General features: G+C 41.5%; 1 protein-coding gene across 3 annotated transcripts in view; it reads left to right on the top strand.

Annotated features, from left to right (window-relative positions):
• LOC141063204 (EF-hand calcium-binding domain-containing protein 4B-like) overlaps positions 1-17,593 on the top strand; it is a 151,193-nt gene that overhangs the window by 63,807 nt on the left and 69,793 nt on the right. For all 3 annotated transcript variants that reach the window (XR_012224840.1, XR_012224841.1, XM_073557266.1), the window contains exons 5-9: positions 6,880-7,026; positions 9,228-9,318; positions 10,370-10,465; positions 11,766-11,947; positions 17,079-17,124. Coding sequence is in view for 1 of the 3 variants with exons in the window: in XM_073557266.1 (XP_073413367.1) it covers positions 6,880-7,026; positions 9,228-9,318; positions 10,370-10,465; positions 11,766-11,947; positions 17,079-17,124 (562 nt within the window). In the remaining 2 variants the exon portion in view is untranslated. The remainder of the gene's footprint in view (positions 1-6,879; positions 7,027-9,227; positions 9,319-10,369; positions 10,466-11,765; positions 11,948-17,078; positions 17,125-17,593) is intronic.

The raw sequence follows: 17,593 nt of genomic DNA on the forward strand, positions 1-17,593 counted from the left end.
AGGCTGGACTGTTTCTCGTCGTCAGCTTCCTGCGGCGCTTCCTGCTGTGACGACGAGCGACGCGTGGAGCCGGGCGGGAGGACGCAGGATCGCCTGGTGTGACAGGTAAGTAGCGACCCCCGTCCCCAGCAATGTCGCTGGTGAGATCTGCCTGTGTGGCAGCTCACTAGCGACCACTTAGCGATGTACCAGCGATCCTGACCGCGTCATATCGCTGGTCGGGATCGCTGGTACATCGCTAAGTGTGACAGTACCTTTACTATTGCTCTTATTCGCTCTTGTCTGGACTATGGCAACTCTCTACTAATCAAGCTCCCTCTTACTAAACTCTCCCCTTCTTCTTTAGGATTAACTGATAGCACTGTAGATGTTCAATAATAAAATAAACCATCAAAAATACAAATTGCGTAATATTAGGGCACACAGTGTTTGCAGGGAGTCTGAAGTTCAAATTGCTTTAGCTACCTTTATTTATTAAACTGAAATAAGATCGATTTGTCTCATCACATGTTGATCATGTATCTGAGCAGCATTTTCAAGAAAAGCTTCATTTTATATCTAATTTTGCAATAACTATTATTAGAATCTATTTAACCAGGCCTGCATTTATGCAGAGAAAGCCACTTGCATGAGATCTTGCAGCTTTGGAGATGGGGAACTGGTTGTTAGATACATCTATACTCTCCACAGAAAAGGCAAACATGATTTATTACCAAATCCGTCTTCCTGGTCTCTGTAAACACAACCCTAAAGGCCCCGTCACACACAGCGATCTTGCTAGTAAGATCGCTGGCGAGATCGAGGGCGTCACAAAATTAGCGAGATCGCTGTGTGTGACTGGGATCAGCGACCGGGCCCCCTACCGGGTATTGCTGATCGCTCTCCATCGTCCTGGGCCGTTTTTTGATCGCTGGTCTCCTGCTGGCCAGCGCGCATTGCTGCGTGTGGCAGCGAGAGACCAGCGATCAGCGACGCTGGACGCTGGTTTCCAATGTAAAAATTGGGTATCTAAGAGCCACGCAGCTCTTAGTTACCCGCTGTTTACCTTGGAAACCAGCGTACACGCTGGTTTCTAGGGTAAACAGTGGGTATCCAAGAACCGCGCCACTCTTAGATACCCGATGTTTACATTGGAAACCAGCTTGCTCGCTGGTCCTGATCGCTGGAGGGGCTGTCTATGTGACAGCTCACCAGCGATCAGCCTAGCGATGTCCCAGCGATCCCATCCATGTCGGATCATTGGTGGGATTGCTGGGACATTGTTATGTGTAACGGGGCCTTTACAAGTGAAGTAGACCACATAGTGGAGTAAAGAGGCACCAATTTTTTGATCTGCAAATATTGGTATGGATGTTCATCCATACACAACTTCTTATAGGGTACATCTGGGTGGTGCAGAGCTCAAAGTATCACATGAATTCTAAAAGTAGGAATTGAAATGCAGCACTCACCCATATCCTTTGAATTAAAATGTCCTTTATTCCACACACATGGACATCATTTTTCGTGGTGATCAGGTAAAAACAGGGGTTAAAGCAGGCGAGAGGAAAAACAACGGACTACACACATTTTGTGTCTTCACTGACGCTTCTACAGGTCCATTCCAAAGAATGATGTCCATGTATATGGAGTGAAGGACTTTTAATTCAAAGGAAATGGATGAGTAGTGCATTTTTATTCCTGTTTGATGAATTCTATGTGTATACAGCAGTTAGTGAACAAGACCAAATGATCATACAATTGCTGGTTGTAGTGGGAGAGCAGGAATTGCTTGGCCCTCAGAGACAGAGGCCCATTCAGCTCTGCAATGCTGCCAGGCCAGTAGATTTCCCCTGTAACTGGGATTAACATACCAGCTCTAGTTACAGGGATAATCAGCTTTAAAACAGTGTATTAATATTTTAAAATTCCCCCCAAAATTCTTATAAGGCCTTAAAGGGGACACGTTGAGTTAGTAAGAAATAGATAAAAAAGCTAGAAAATAATAAATAAAACAAAAATAAAATATCCATTAGGCTACTTTCACACATCAGGTTTTCGGCGTCAGGCGCGATCCGGCGTCGTGCCGGAATGCCGGATCCGGCAAATGTTTTGTAAAACCTGATGTGCCGGATCCGGTTTTCTGCCGGATCCGTCTTGTTCTTGACAGACAAAACCGGATCCGTCTCATCCGGTTCATCCGTTTTTCTATCCGTTTTTCGACGGATTACGCCGGATCCGGTTTTTAAAATTGACCCTTGTGGCCTTCCGAACGGGATTGGCTACTGGAAAACTATATATAGCATGTTCCTACAGCCCTTCTTTGACAGGTTGTAGAGAAGAAAGTGCAGGTTGGAGAGAAGAGCAAGTTACTGGCGAAGATGGATGTTGTCATTGGAAATATTACCACTAGAAGTTCTGTGACGGTTTCAGGGACAATTTTCCACTATACTTTATGTCACCTCAAGGCAGAGTACACTGGCAGGATGACAGAGTGTGAAAGATTTGTGCCCTAACCAAACCTGTGTACCTTCTGGACCAACAGTATATACCTTTGCCAACCAAAGTTGGCTATCTTGTCATGGTCTTACTATTTTTAGCTTTAGGCCACAGGTGTGTACCTGGTTGTGTTTTATGCAAAGTATTTCACCTTTTAACAAAAGTTGTGTACATTGTTAGGAAATCACCAACAATAAACACAACTTTTTAGGTGAAATACTTTGCTTCAAACACAACCAGGAACACAACTGTGGCAAAAAGCTAAAATTTACCCACAGTTATATACCTGGTTTTGAATACCTTTTTACCTTTGAAATACCCTGTATTTAACCTTTTTTTTAAACATAGTTCGCCGCAGAAAGAAATGACAGACAACCATTGTGAAACGATAATTTAACTTTTATTTAAATTTTTTTTTTTTTTTGTAAAATGTTTTTAAAGTGCAAAAAACTTTTTTAATAAAGGTTTTAAACCCAATGGGCATTTTTATTAAAAAACACACATTACAAATCTGTGTAGTGTGGGGTGGAAATACTGCTGGAGGGGATGCGGGACACTTCGACACTGGGTGTGTGGAGAGAGGACTGGGATCGTGGTGGGGAAGGAACAGTTAGAGGTGAAGGTGTGGAAAAAGCTACAGAATGGGTGGACATGTGGGAGGCAGAAGAGGTGGTGGGCGGTGGAGTGGAGGGTTGGGCAGGGACTGTAGGAGCAGATGATGTTGATGGAAAGTTGTATGGGGAAGGAGTTTGGTACGGGGAAGGAGTTTGGTACGGGGAAGGAGTTTGGTACGGGGCAGGTTGCTGGAAGTGGGGAGATGTCTGGTACGGGGGAGGTTGCTGGTACTGGTGAGGTTGCTGGTATGTAATAGGAGGGGGAGGATGGAAAGTGGCTGGAGGGGGTGCAGATGTAATAGGAGGGGGAGGATGGAAAGTGGCTGGAGGGGGTGCAGATGTAATAGGAGGGGGAGGATGGAAAGTGGCTGGAGGGGGTGCAGGTGGAGGAACTACAGTGGTGGGAGGTGGAGGTTGGGAGGTAACCTGCTGTAGAGCACCGTGGCACGAATGCATTACATGCATCTGCTGGGTAGGAGATAGTGTTGCCATGCGCTCCACAACAGACCTGAAAAAGGTGTGGTTTGGCGAAGATCTTGCTTCTGAATGCATGGTTTGCAGAAGTGTCTTCACCTCCCGAATGCTGGAGTTGATCTGCTGAAAGCCTGCGGAGATTTGCTCTGACAAGACTTTTAGACAGTTCTGGAAAGATGCATTCAGATGCAAGAACTCTTGCGCATAACTCTTTTCCTGACCCCTCTGCCGCTGCCGCCCAGTACCCGCAGGTATACTAGAGGTGGCAGGGCAGAAGGGTGGGGTAAAGGGAAAGCGATCTCCTCACCAGCAGCTTCATGTAATGTAGGCGGCCACGATGCTCCTGTGCTGGTGGATGGGACAGATGGGTCGAATGTGTGGGAAGGCTGGGAAGGTGCAGATGTACCGGGGCGGTCGAAGTGTCCCTCGGTGCCGGTCTCCTCAGGGATCGCCTCAGAAGGGTCCAATCGTGCAGGCTCCCGAGTGCTGCTCACCGTGCTGTGGAATAAAGAGAAAAAAAAACAATTAAAATACTGACATGGTATGGCCCTGGCTGAAAAAAAAAAGTTACATCTAACATTTTTTTTCACATGTGGTGTGTAATATTTACCTTCTAGTGACCATTGTTTCCCGGAGGAACGACAGGGCTTGTGCGTACTTGTACTTGCTCCTGCGTCCTCCAGATCCACTCGGGGCCCGCATCTCTTTATTGAACTCCTTCTTGAAACGATCCCTCACAGACCGCCACCGATTCACAATTCTGTTCCCTGAAACGAGAAAGGAGTGGTTAGTATACAACATCAGTGTTTCACAAACTCCAGTCCTCATGGTCCCCAGGGGTCATGTTTTCAGGATTTCCATAGTAAATAGAAATCCTGAACACATGATCCGTGGGGACCACGAGGACTGGAGTTCGGGAAACACTGGTTTACATCAAGCAACCAGTACTGTATATACTTACGCTCTTTAATCTGGGCCCGAACATCGAGGTCCTCCCAGCGGCCCACAAGGAGCGAACAGATTTCCTCCCAGAGTCGTCGGGTAACGATAAGGTCAGCGTGGCGGCGGTCAGCCATATTCCAGAGCGGCTCCCTTTCTCTGACGAGATCGATGAGGTGGTCCACATCGAGTCCTCCATCCTCACCGTCAGAGTCGGGAGCACGCTGTGAAGGCTGTTAAAGAAAAAGACAAAAATAACATAATTAGCCTCCACAAAAGAAATGAAATAAAAAGTGCAAAAAAACAAAGCAAAAATATTTATACTTACACGCTGGTGACCGCCGCGTTGCTGTCGCCGACGACCCTGGGAGGCACTGCGAGGACCTCTTGGCCGAGCACCAGATTGGGAAGACTAGAGAAGAAAACAAAAAATGTTATGTCTTTGGATGTAGGCATTTGTTTGCTGTGTGTGGTCTGCAGAACATTGTTTTCTATGTGTTGTGTGTAGTGTGATGTTGTGTTTCTGCGTTTGATGCAAAAAACTTACCAATTGTGAGCCCACTCCAGGTGTCTGTCCACCCCTTCCTTCTTCTTCTGGGAGCTCCTCTTCATCTTGTGAATCCTGTTTTGAAATAAAAGGCAATGAATAGACATATATTACAGAGATGATGGATTTTGGAAATAAAAACTTACCGTCAAACGCTGACGATGCGAGGGAGGGCTCCCAGAAGAAGATGTGCTGTCCTGTTGATGGCCAGACTCCATGGCTGTGGGTATTGCTGCTGCTGTTGCTGCTGCCAGTGATGCCATTTCTGCTGCTGCTGCTGCTGCATCTCTTGGGCGGCTGTTGAATAAAGAGAAACAAAGGGCCAATGAATATCTTGATATTCCATGGCCCTAGTTTGGAGGAATGGGGGATTTGATAATTACCGTCTCTCATCTGCTGCTGGACTCCCCTCCTCAGCATGTTCCATTTGCTGCTCCATTTGGGGTGGTGGTGGTGCTGATGGTGCTGCAGTGGTCTCCTGCCTTCTCCTGCTGCGCTTGGTTGCTTTCTTGGGTGGCATGTTGGGTGTGGCTGTGGGTCCCACTGTCTTGCTTTTATATATGTCTTGTGGGCAGAGCTACTGAGCATGCTCAGACCAAAAAAACCGGATCCGGCCACCGGATCCGGCTTTCGCCGGATCAGGCGCATTGCGGCGCTCATAGGCTTTCATTGTGTGAAAAAGCCGGACGCGCCGGATCCGGCGGGTCCGGCTTTTTCGCCGGAGACAAAAAACGTTACAGTAGCCGTTTTTTCCAGACGCCGGATCGCGACACATTGCTGGATCCGGCGAAAACCGGATGAAACGCATGGCCATCCGGCGCGATCCGGCGCAAATGCAAGTCAATGGGGGGGAAACCGGATCCGGCATTGCATTTCGCCGGATCCGGTTTCTGTCAAAAGCGCCGGATCGCGCCTGACGGCGAAAACCTGATGTGTGAAAGAGGCCTTAGTCTTGTTTCCAGCACTGCTTCGTTAGAAAAAAATATGTCCAATATACAGTATGTAGATAGTTTATACAAAAAGGGGAACTCAATTTAAAAAGTTTTAGAAGTCCTCTGTGGTTGTAAAAATCTAAAGAATACAAAAAGTGTAAAAAATAGATAAGCATCTATTATTTTTCTTTACATTTTCCAATGATATCAGCAAAACACACAAGAATATAAAAATTGCATAACAACTAAGCCCCATGTATCACAAGAAAAAGAAACAAAAATTATTTGAACATCCTAAGGAGAAATTTTTTTAAGAGCCATTAAAAGCACTTATAATAATAATATTAATCTTTATTTTTATATAGCGCTAACATATTCTGCAGCGCTTTACAGTTTGCACACATTATCATCACTGTCCCCGATGGGGCTCACAATCTAAATTCCCTATCAGTATGTGTTTAGAATGTGGGAGGAAACCTGAGTACCCGGAGGAAACCCACGCAAACACGGGGAGAACATACAAACTCCTTGCAGATGTTGTCCTTGGTGGGATTCGAACCCAGGACCCCAGCGCTGCAAGGCTTCTATGATAAAACTGGAAAATGTGCCTGGTCAGAAAGTTGGAAATGGCCCCGTCGTGAATTGACAAATTGGTTAGCTAATATAGCTGATTGAAGCAAAGTAAACATAACTGCAGGATCAGACAACGCATAGACTTGGTCTGTAGTCTGTTACCATGGAGACATATAAACATGTAAAGAAGAAGTATACTAGATTCTACATTCCTTATTTTAGATGCACCAAATTAATAAAGGAATTGCTTCAAAATGTGCTCATTTTGCTAGTTTAAATTAGGGAAAAAATATTAACACTTTTTTTTTTTATTTCATTCAAGTGAAACTGAAATCTGGAAACTGTGGACCAGACTTGGTCATGAAGAACCTCATTTATTGGAGAACCTAGAGGAATTTTTGGCAAAAGTAACAAATCAAATCAAAGAAGCTAAAAAAGACAAAGAAACACTGGAAATCATGTTAAAAAAGTGAGTTTATACAACTTTTAATTACAGTGTCTCTTCCTAAGGCATTAGCTGCAAGCACGAATTATGCAATACATCCTCTGTGGAGCCTGGACTGTGTCAGTGTGCAATGTAACAAGCGTTCTACAAATCAGAATAGGAGTTTTATAGTGATCCTTTAGTTTTTAAATGAAAACATTTTCAGGAAGAGTAAAAAAATGTGCCTATAAAGCATTAAAAGTTATTATATGCACTCAAGCAAGATTACTCCATTTATTCATATAGACATGGCAGGCAAACAAAATCTCTTTGAGTTCACGTATAACAGATATGCTGTGCATTTTCTATCTGGATTAATGGCGGGAGAATTCTCATGATAACACAAAAGCCATAAATTTCATCCTGTGCTCCTCTTTTAAATCAGCAGCTGAAGTGCTAAGAAGTGAGGGGGGGTGGCAATGTAGTTTTACTTAATTTAAGTAATTCTTATCATACTAATCAAAGAAACAGCAAATAAAGTAATTAAATAAAGAAAAGTAGAACAAAACATGTGCCATATAGCAAAATAAGACAGTCCTTTTAAAGAAATGTAAAAGACAACATTTTAAAAATTAACATTTTCAATGATAAAATACCTGAAAAAATAACAAGAATAGATGGAGTTTATTATCTCGAAGGAAAGGGAAATTTCTTATTCCAATATTGCCATCTTTTATTTTATAAAGGAAACAAGTTGTTCATATTACCATGAATCTGTTCATAAAGATTATGAAAACGTATTTTGTCAATAACGTCTGATCTTGGCTATGTTCACACATTGCATGTTTGCAGCTTTTTTTAATGCAACGTTTAAGTTGCTTACAAGAAGCAGGTTTTCTTAGTATTTGCTGCCTTTTTGCTTAGTTTTTGCTGCGCTTTTGCAAAATTTTCGTCAGGGTACATTTGTCTCTTGTGCATGCTAATAAAATCTAGTGCATAAAAAATTATCTGATTCAACTTACTCAGGGTTTGGCGCCAAAAACTGATACCGGTGTTTTTTTGCAGCTTTTTTTTGCACTACCTGTTCCTTTTAAAGGGAATCTGTCACCTGAATTTGGCGGGCTATTTAAATTACTTCAGTCCAGTCTGATGGGCGGTGTTTCCTATCCATTCCTTTTCCCCATCCTTGGCTGCTGTCCGCAGTATTTTCTGGAATTGGAGTAGGTGTCCACCATAGTCCGCGTGTGCGCAATGCAATCTTGCCTCGTGCATGCGCAGTATGCTTTGCCCAACTGCGGGAAAAGCCTAAAAGCATTACTGCACATGCGCCTGTTAACTATGTCCAGAAGTATTTTGCTGTGTTCCGGGACATAGTTAACCGACGCATGCGCAGTAATGCTTTTAGGCTTTGTCCGCAGTCGGGCAAAGCATACTGCGTGTGCGCGAGGCAAGATTGCATTGCACACACGCGGACTATGGCGGACACCTACTCCAATTCCAGAAAATATTGCGGACGGCGGCCAAGGATGGGGAGGAGGAATGAATAGGAAACACCGCCCATCGGACCGGACTGAAGTAATTTAAATAGCCCGCCAAATTCAGGTGATTCCCTTTAATAGGTCAAAACGCTGAAAAAATGCTGAAAGAAGTGACATGCTGCTCTTTGTCAGAACAGCCTGGAAAAAAGCAAGGTGTGCGCATGAGATTTCTGAAATCTCATAGACTTTGCTGGTAGTGTGCTGAAAATTTTCATTAAAAAAAAGCAAAAAAACACTGCAATAATGCAAAGTGTGAACATAGCCTTAGGTGAAATTGAGTCAGTTTTTCCTCTAGATGCAGTTTGGTTTTTAATAACATATGTGTAATAATCGGAATATATGTGGATGGTATCGTATCTAGATTTAGTGATAAAAGGGCAGACTGAGGAGAGATGGTAATAATAAGGTGTGTAATTTGATTTATCAGAAATTATATATCATGACATAGTACTTTCAGTTTTGGACAAGTCTAAAAGATATGTAACATCTCCATTCTTAACAAAATCTTGCTGACAGGTTTGCTTTAATGTCCTTTTCCCAGTCCAATATAATTCTTTTTGGCGAATTCCATATCGTATGTTGTATATGTTACATGATCTCCATTTAATATTATTATTTGGGTTGTTCGCCAAATCAATTTAGTTTTTCAAACTTGCTTTCACCCTGTGCTGTATGTATTCTTATTATTAGTGCACATTTCTTGTGCAGGAGGATTACTGAACATAATCTAGAAGTGCAGAGTCTGTATGATGAAATGGAACAACAAATGCGGGAAGAAATTAAGAAATTAACCAATGAGGTAGGAGATGTTTTACATTTTTATTAGAAGTGTGGAGAATAATTTTGTGCATCCAGTAATTTTCAATATTGTTCAAAACAACATTTTAAAGAAACAAAACAACAAAAATATTTTAATGCAAAAAAAGTCACAATATAATGTCACAATAACCCGCCTGGTGGACACTCACCGGCGGTTGCAGCAGTCCAGACAGGCAGTCAGGAACCTCGGACGGCCAGTGGTAGCAGCATCCGAGGACCAGGCGAGGTGTTAGTGGTGCAGCAGGAGCCAAGCACTAGGTAGTGAGTGAGCAGATAGGACCTGCGGCATGTGACCATGGGTCAGAGGGAAGGAGGCGGGGCCTACCGCGCTGCTGTTGAAGCCAACAGAACGGCACTGCGGAGACTCCAGAGACAATGAGGAGGGGAAAGGGGTACCACTGGACACCAGGGAAGTTATAAGGCACCAGACACATACGTTAGTCCAGGACAAGCCGAGGTCAAACACAGATCGGGCAAACGTAGTACACAAGGATCAAGCCAAAGAATAGTCAGTAACATAGCAAGAGTCAGAGAACCAGAGAAAGCAGATAAACAGTACAGAAGCAGCAGGCAATGATCACAACGGGGACAGAACTGGGTCACAACTACACAAGCAAGCTATAACACAGGCACAAGGCACAGGCACACAGGGGTCGGCACACTCAGCCAAGGGCAAAAGTATAACGGACAAAGCATGGCCCCACAATGAGGCTATAAAAAGCCTCAGATAAGCCAAAAGGAGGCTCTCCGGGTTAACCCTTAACACTCCAAACCAAATATAACCAGCAGACCATGACACATTATAGTTCTGCATATCCACATACAGAATATAATTCCCTTAAAGCCCTTCAGCTATTTCTATCCATTGATTAGGGTGGTCAGTGATCAGCCTGGGTCATGTCAGGGATCATTAATTCTTCTATATATCACAGTAAAGGACAAACATCTATTGGAAGTAGTAGCGTGCACCTCTATGTGCAGTAGGAAAAGTCATTGAAAGCATCTTATATTTCTTTGTACTACTTTTCTAGAGTAATACCCGCAGCAGTATCCACAATCAAGAAATGAAGAATACCATAGAGGGGAAAAATAAAGAAGTGCAGCAACTGATCTCTGTTCAAAATGAAGTAAGACATCTGAATAGAATTTTTCATCTAAATTGCAAATACAGTAGTTACATGTAAAACATCACATTTTAATTCAATGAAATAGAAGCAAGCATGTAACATGCCACCAGCAGTTTATCAGTTATGGTTATTATGAAATGTTACTATTAATTTTATTTACTAAAGAGGCTGTTCACCTTTGGATGCCATTTTTGTTTTCTTTAAATGTATGTATTTGGGGATAAAAAATTTTTACAATTGGGTTTCATTAAAAAAATAAAACACCATTTGGCCTTTACAGGAAATTTGTTTTCCTGCACATAATGTGGCTTGTGGTCGTAAATCAGCAGAAAGGAGCTAAGAAAAAGACAAGTAAAAGCATTACAAATTTTTTTTCTTAGAATGTGGTCACTGATAAATTCTCAGTTAACTGATTCTGCAGCCTGAAATGCAGCACAACACAAAAGAAAGAAAATATTGTAATATGTTTTAAGGGAATCTGTCATTCGGATCATCCTTCCTAAGCCATCTATATGGACATGTAGGTCATAGGAAGTTGAATAAATTGATATCTGGAATCCAATGTCTTATTCCAGAGAAATACACAATTTTCTTAATATGTAAATGAGCTGTTAAGATCTATGGAGGTGGCCATAGATCTTACTAAGACCCTGCCTGCAGAGCTTATTTTAAATGAAAGGTGTGTTACCAGTGTGAGACATATAATGCCTAATAGTGTGGGCTCCTGATCTACATGTCTCACACTGGTAACTCCCCTTTCATTTAAAATAATCTCTGGATGCAGATTCTTGGGGAGATCTATGTCCAGCCCATAGCCTGGAACAGCTCATATAAGAAAAATGTGGATTTCTGTGGAATAAGACATCAGATCGCACATATCACGGCATCATTTTATTCAACTTACATGTCCATATAGATGGCTTAGGAGAGTTTATCCTCCTGACAGGTTCCCCTTAATGAAATCCAATGGCAAAAATAAGTTTAGTTTCAAATACGTGTACTTAAATTAAAAAAGTCCCTCTAATGTGGATAGCCCCTTAAATATTAATGATATTTGCACAATAATGAGTTACAGTGAGATATCTCAGAACTTTAATTGTGCATGTCCTATACAGTTTCGGTCAAATGTAGACCCAAACACAGATTTTCTAATTCATGTGCACACACCTTCTCTTCTCATTAGGGCCATGTGAAATCTTCTTCTACATTTCCAAACATGCCTAATTCTGAAAACAAAATTCTAGAGATATAATTGGGTATAATAAATCATATTGTGAGGACTAATTGCTGGTTGTTACAGTTAGAAAAAAAACTTTCCAACCTACGAAGTATGGAACAAGTTACAAAGTCAGAGAATGAGAAACTGAAAAGAACCAATCACGATTTAGAATTCGATTTGGTGAAAATCCGTGATCAGTTGTCTGAAGCTCAAGACTGCCTGAGTGAGATGAAGCAGAAAATGATTCAACATGAACATGAAAAGTGAGTGAATAACAGTCCTAGGGCTCGTGAACACAGTCACACTGCAGCCCGGTTTTGTACAGATCCATAGGACTTCCATACAGGTGCAGGAGCCATCTAATGTTACAGAGTATGCCTCCGCTTTCACACAGAAGTAGCCTTTTTTTTTTACTGTTTTTAAAACTTCTGAAATTTCCACAATTGACTGATACCAACAGTAGCAATATGTATAAACCTATATGGGATTGAATAAATTAAACACTATTGTATTTTAGGCAATCAGCAGGTTTTTGCTGTTTAATCTGAGAGCAGCATAATATAGGTCAACAGAGCCTGATTCCAAGGATGTGTCATTTATTAGGCTGTGTGTTGTAGTTTCAATACAATCAGTGTTTTATCAGCAGGAGATTATCACTGCCTGACTAGGTCCCACATGCTGGCCAGTCTGCCTAATCTGTGTAACCCCACCCCCAGCAGTTTACTAACAATGTACAATGTAAACAGTAAACTGCCAATCGGGGGTGTGGGTGTGTTGTACACCTCTCAACCTTCTGACCACTGCTGCATCTACAACAGAGAAAGCAGAGTTTCTATCAAAACTTCACCAAGCAGTCCAATAAGTGATACATCAGTGGAATTGGGGTCTCTGCCCTTACATCATACTGCTCTCTGATTACATAGTAAAAATCTGCTGATAGATTTCCTTTAATAATTTATAAAATTACAATTTTTATTAGAAACGTACATCAGCCTTTCAACTGAACCTTTATAATATTATCAGAGAACCTATTTCTGCCAATGATAAAAACTTCTTTCCTTTAGGTTAGATCCATACATCCGTGCGAGTGTTACCGCCTGAGAAAAACGGACAGATTTTTTCCTCAGGTTTTATCCTGGTTTCATCAGCTTTTTTCTAATCCCATTTTTTCCTTTGAAGCAGGCACACTGTCTAAACTTTTTTTTAACCCCTTCACTACCAAGGGTGGTTTGCACGTTAACTCCCGGGCCAATTTTTACAATTCTGACCACTGTACCTTTATGAGGTCATAACTCTGGAACGCTTCCATGGATCCCGGTGATTCTGACATTGTTTTCTCGTGACATATTGTACTTCATGTTAGTGGTAAAATTGCATTCAAATAACTTGCGTTTATTTGTGAAAAAAAAGGAAATTTGGCGAAAATTTTGAAAATTTCGCAATTTTCCAACTTTGAATTTTTATGCCCTTAAATCACAGCGATACGGCACACAAAAAACTTAATACATAACATTTCCCACATGTTTACTTTACATCAGCACAATTTTAGAACCAAAATATTTTTTTGTTAGGAAGTTATAAAGGTTAAAAATTGACCAGCGATTTCTCATTTTTGCAACACCATTTTATTTTTAGGGACCACTTCACATTTGAAGCCACTTTGAGGGGTCTATATGATAGAAAATACCCAAAAGTGACACCATTCTAAAAACTGCACCCCTTAAGGTGCTTAAAACCACATTCAAGAAGATTATTAACCCTTTAGGTGCGTCACAGGAATTTTTTGAATATTAAAAAAAAAATGAACATTTAACTTTTTTTCACAAAAAAAATACTTCAGGTTCAATTTTCTTTATTTTACCAAGGGTAACAGGAGAAATTGGACTGCAAAAGTTATTGTGCAATTTGTTCTGAGTACGCTGATACCTGATATGTGGGGGGGAACTACTGTTTCGGCGCATGGCAGACCTCAGTAGGGAAGGAGCGCCGTTTGACTTTTTCAATGCAAAATTGGCTGGAATTCAGATCGGACGCCATGTCGCGTTTGGAGAGCCCCTGATGTACCTAAACAGTGGAAACCCCCCCAAGTGACCCCATTTTGGAAACTAGACCCCCCAAGGAACTTATCTAGATATGTGGTGAGAACTTTGAACCCACAAGGGCTTCACAGAAGTTTATAACGTACAGCGGTACAATTAAAAAATCATATTTTTTCCACAAAAATGATCTTTTCACCCCCAATTTTTATTTTTCCAAGGGTTACAGGACCCTAAAAGTTATTGTGCAATTTGTCCTGAGTACGCTGATACCCCATATGTGGGTGTAAATGACTATTTGGGTGCATAGCAGAGCTCGGAAGGGAAGCAGCGCCATTTGACGTTTTTGGCTAGAATTGAGATCGGACACCATGTCGCGATTGGAAAAGCCCTGATGTACCAAAACAGTGGAAACCCCCCACAAATGACACCATTTTGGAATCTAGACCCCCCAAGGAACTTATCTAGATGTGTGGTGAGAACTTTGAACCCCCACGGGCTTCACAGAAGTTTATAACGTACAGCAGTACAATTAAAAAATCATATTTTTTCCACAAAAATGATCTTTTCACCCACAATTCTTATTTTTCCAAAAGTAACAGGACCCTAAAAGATATTGTGCAATTTATCCTGAGTACGCTGATACCCCACATGTGGGTGTAAACCACTATTTGGGCGCATGGCAGAGCTCGGAAGGGAAGCAGCGCCATTTGACGTTTTTGGCTGGAATTGAGATCGGACACCATGTCGCGTTAGGAAAGCCCCTGATGTACCAAAACAGTAGAAACCCCCCACAAATGACACCATTTTGGAAACTAGACCCCCCAAGTAACTTATCTAGATGTATGGTGAGCACTTTGAACCCCCCAGTGCTTCACTGAAGTTTATAACGTCCGGGCGTGAAAATAAAAAAATCGTATTTTTTCCACAAACATCATCTTTTAGTCCCCATTTTTTTATTTTCCCAAAGGTAACAGGAGAAATTGGACCCCAAAAGTTGTTGTCCAATTTGTCCTGAGTACGCTGACACCCCATATGTGGGAGAAAACTACTGTATGGGGACACGTCGGGGCTCGGAAGGGAAGTAGTGACGTTTTGGAATGCAGACTTTGATGGAATGGTCTGTGGGTGTCATGTTGCCTTTGGAGAGCCCCTAATGTACCTAAACAGTGGAAACCCCCCACAAATGATCCCATTTTGGAAACTAGACCCCCTGAGGAACTTATCTAGATGTGTGGTGAGCACTTTGAACCCCCAAGGGCTTCACAGAAGTTTATAATGCCCAGGCATGAAAATAAAAAAAATCGTATTTTTTCCACAAACATGATCAATTAGTCCCCAATTTTTTTATTTTCCCAAGGGTAACAGGAGAAATTGGACCCCAAAAGTTGTTGTCCAATTTGTCCTGAGTACGCTGATACCTCATATGTGGGAGAAAACTACTGTATGGGCACACGTCGGGGCTCGGAAGGGAAGTAGTGATGTTTTGGAATGCAGACTTTGATTGATTGGTCTGCGGGTGTCATGTGCGTTTGGAGAGCCCCTGATGTACCTAAACTATTGAAACTCCCCACAAGTGTCCCCATTTTGGAAACTAGACCCCCCACGGAGCTTATCTAGATGTGTGGAGAGCACTTTGAACCCCCAAGTGCTTCACAGAAGTTTATAACGCCTGGGCGTGAAAATAAAAAAAACATTTTTTTCCGCAAAATTATATTTTTGCCCCCAATTTTTTATTTTCCTAAGGGTAACAGGAGAAATTGGACCCCAAAAGTTGTTTTGTAATTTGTCCTGAGTAGGCTGATACCCTACATGTGGGGGTAAAACACTGTTTGGGCGCATGGCAGAGCTTGGAAGGGAAGGAGCACCATTTGACTTTTTCAACGCAGAATTGGCTGGAATTGAGATCAGACACCATGTTGCCTTTGGAGAGCACCTGATGTGCCCAAACAGTGGAAACCCCCCAATTATAACTCCAACCCTAACCTCAACACACCCCTAACCCTAATCTGAGCCCTAGCCCTAACCCTAGCCCTAACCCTAGCCCTAACCCTAGCCCTAACCCTAACCCTAACCCTAGCCCTAACCCTAACCCTAACCCTACACTAACCCTAACCCTAGCGGGAAAATGGAAATAAATACATTTTCTTTTAGTTTTATTATTTTTCCCTAACTAAGGGGGTGATAACGGGGGGTTTGATTTACGATTTATGTAAGTTTTTATGTTTGGCGGCTGTCGCACGCTAAAAGACGCTTTTTATTGTAAAAATAGTTTTTGCATCACCACATATTGTGAGCTATAATTTTTCCGTATTTTGACCCACCGAGTCATGTGAGGTCTTATTTTTTGTGGGACGAGTTGACGTTTTTATTGGTACCATTTTCGGGCACGTGACATTTTTTGATCGCTTTTTATTCCGATTTTTGGGACGCAGAATGAACAAAAACCAGCGTTTCATGAATTTCTTTTGGGGGGTGCGTTTACACCGCTCCGCGTGCGGTAAAATTGATAAAGCGTTTTTATTCTTCGGGTCAGTACGGTTACAGCGATACCTCATTTAGGTCGTTTTTTATGTTTTTGCAATGAAAACAATTTTATATAAAAAATAATTATTTTTGCATCGCTTTATTCTGCGAGCTATAACTTTTTATTTTTTTGCGGATGATGCTGTATGGCAGTTCGTTTTTTGCGGGATAAGATGACGTTTTCAGCGGTACCATGGATATTTATATGCGTCTTTTTGATCGCGCGTTATTGCACTTTTTGTTCGGTGGTATGATAATAAATCATTATTTTTTGCTTAATTTTTTTTATTTTTATTTTTTAAGGGGTTCGCTAAAGGGGTTAACTAATGGGACAGTTTTATAGGGCAGGTCATTACGGACGCGGCGATGCCAAATATGTGTACTTTTATTGTTTTTGTTTTTTTTTATTTTGAAAAAATGGATTTATTGGTGAATATATTTTTTTTTTCACTAATTTATTTAGCGATTTTTTTTTTATTGTTTTTAACACTTTTTTTTTTTTTTTTTTTACTTTATTACCTTGTCCCAGGTGGGACATCACTGTCCTGTGACAGATCGCTGATCTGTCACATCACAGATCACTGTGACAGATCAGCGATCTTTTTTGTGACTTCTTCTGCTGCCATGATGCTTTTTATAGTGCTTATAATAACTTGCCCAAAATAATCCAAGATCTTAAGATAGATACTCAAATCCACCCATTGTCATATTGTCCAGTACATAATCTTTTCACCTTGAGGTGTTTGCTAAAGTTTCTGTGTAAAACAATTGCTCTTAATTACATTGATATTTGCATGAGATAATAAAATGGTGGGACATTTGTTTCACTTAGGGAGTTAAAGGATTCTGAAGAATCAATAAATATATCAAGTGCACAGGTAAGGAGCCTTTATCTAACCCATAAACTGTATAATAAAGGTCATAATATAAACTGTGTGAGGTTACAATATAGACTGTTCAACTGTAAAAATAATTATATGAAAAAGTTCAGGGTTGTGGGAGCCCGACAAGCAGAGCAGGATCTCATAACCCTCCATGGCCCCTCACTAGCAGAGAGATCTGCCGCACTTTTAAGTAAAACACCGCTGCCGCATTATGTACACCGCGGTCACCAATCAGGAACAGTTATAATGATGTCACTGATAGTGTGAAGATGCGCAGCCCTCCTGGTTAAAGAGTGCTCAAGTACGGTTCCAGTGCAAATATAATGTTACTGATAGGTCATTGCTGTGTACAGAAACACACCAACACTGGACTATAGTAAACCAATCAATTATTAGTAACCATAATAAAAATAATAAAATATACCACCAGTGTTAGTGAAATTAGTGATTACACACTATTAAG

The sequence above is a fragment of the Dendrobates tinctorius genome, unplaced genomic scaffold (assembly GCF_039654945.1).
Source record: "Dendrobates tinctorius isolate UK_male_01 unplaced genomic scaffold, ASM3965494v1 ptg000246l, whole genome shotgun sequence".
Taxonomy (NCBI): domain Eukaryota; kingdom Metazoa; phylum Chordata; class Amphibia; order Anura; family Dendrobatidae; genus Dendrobates; species Dendrobates tinctorius.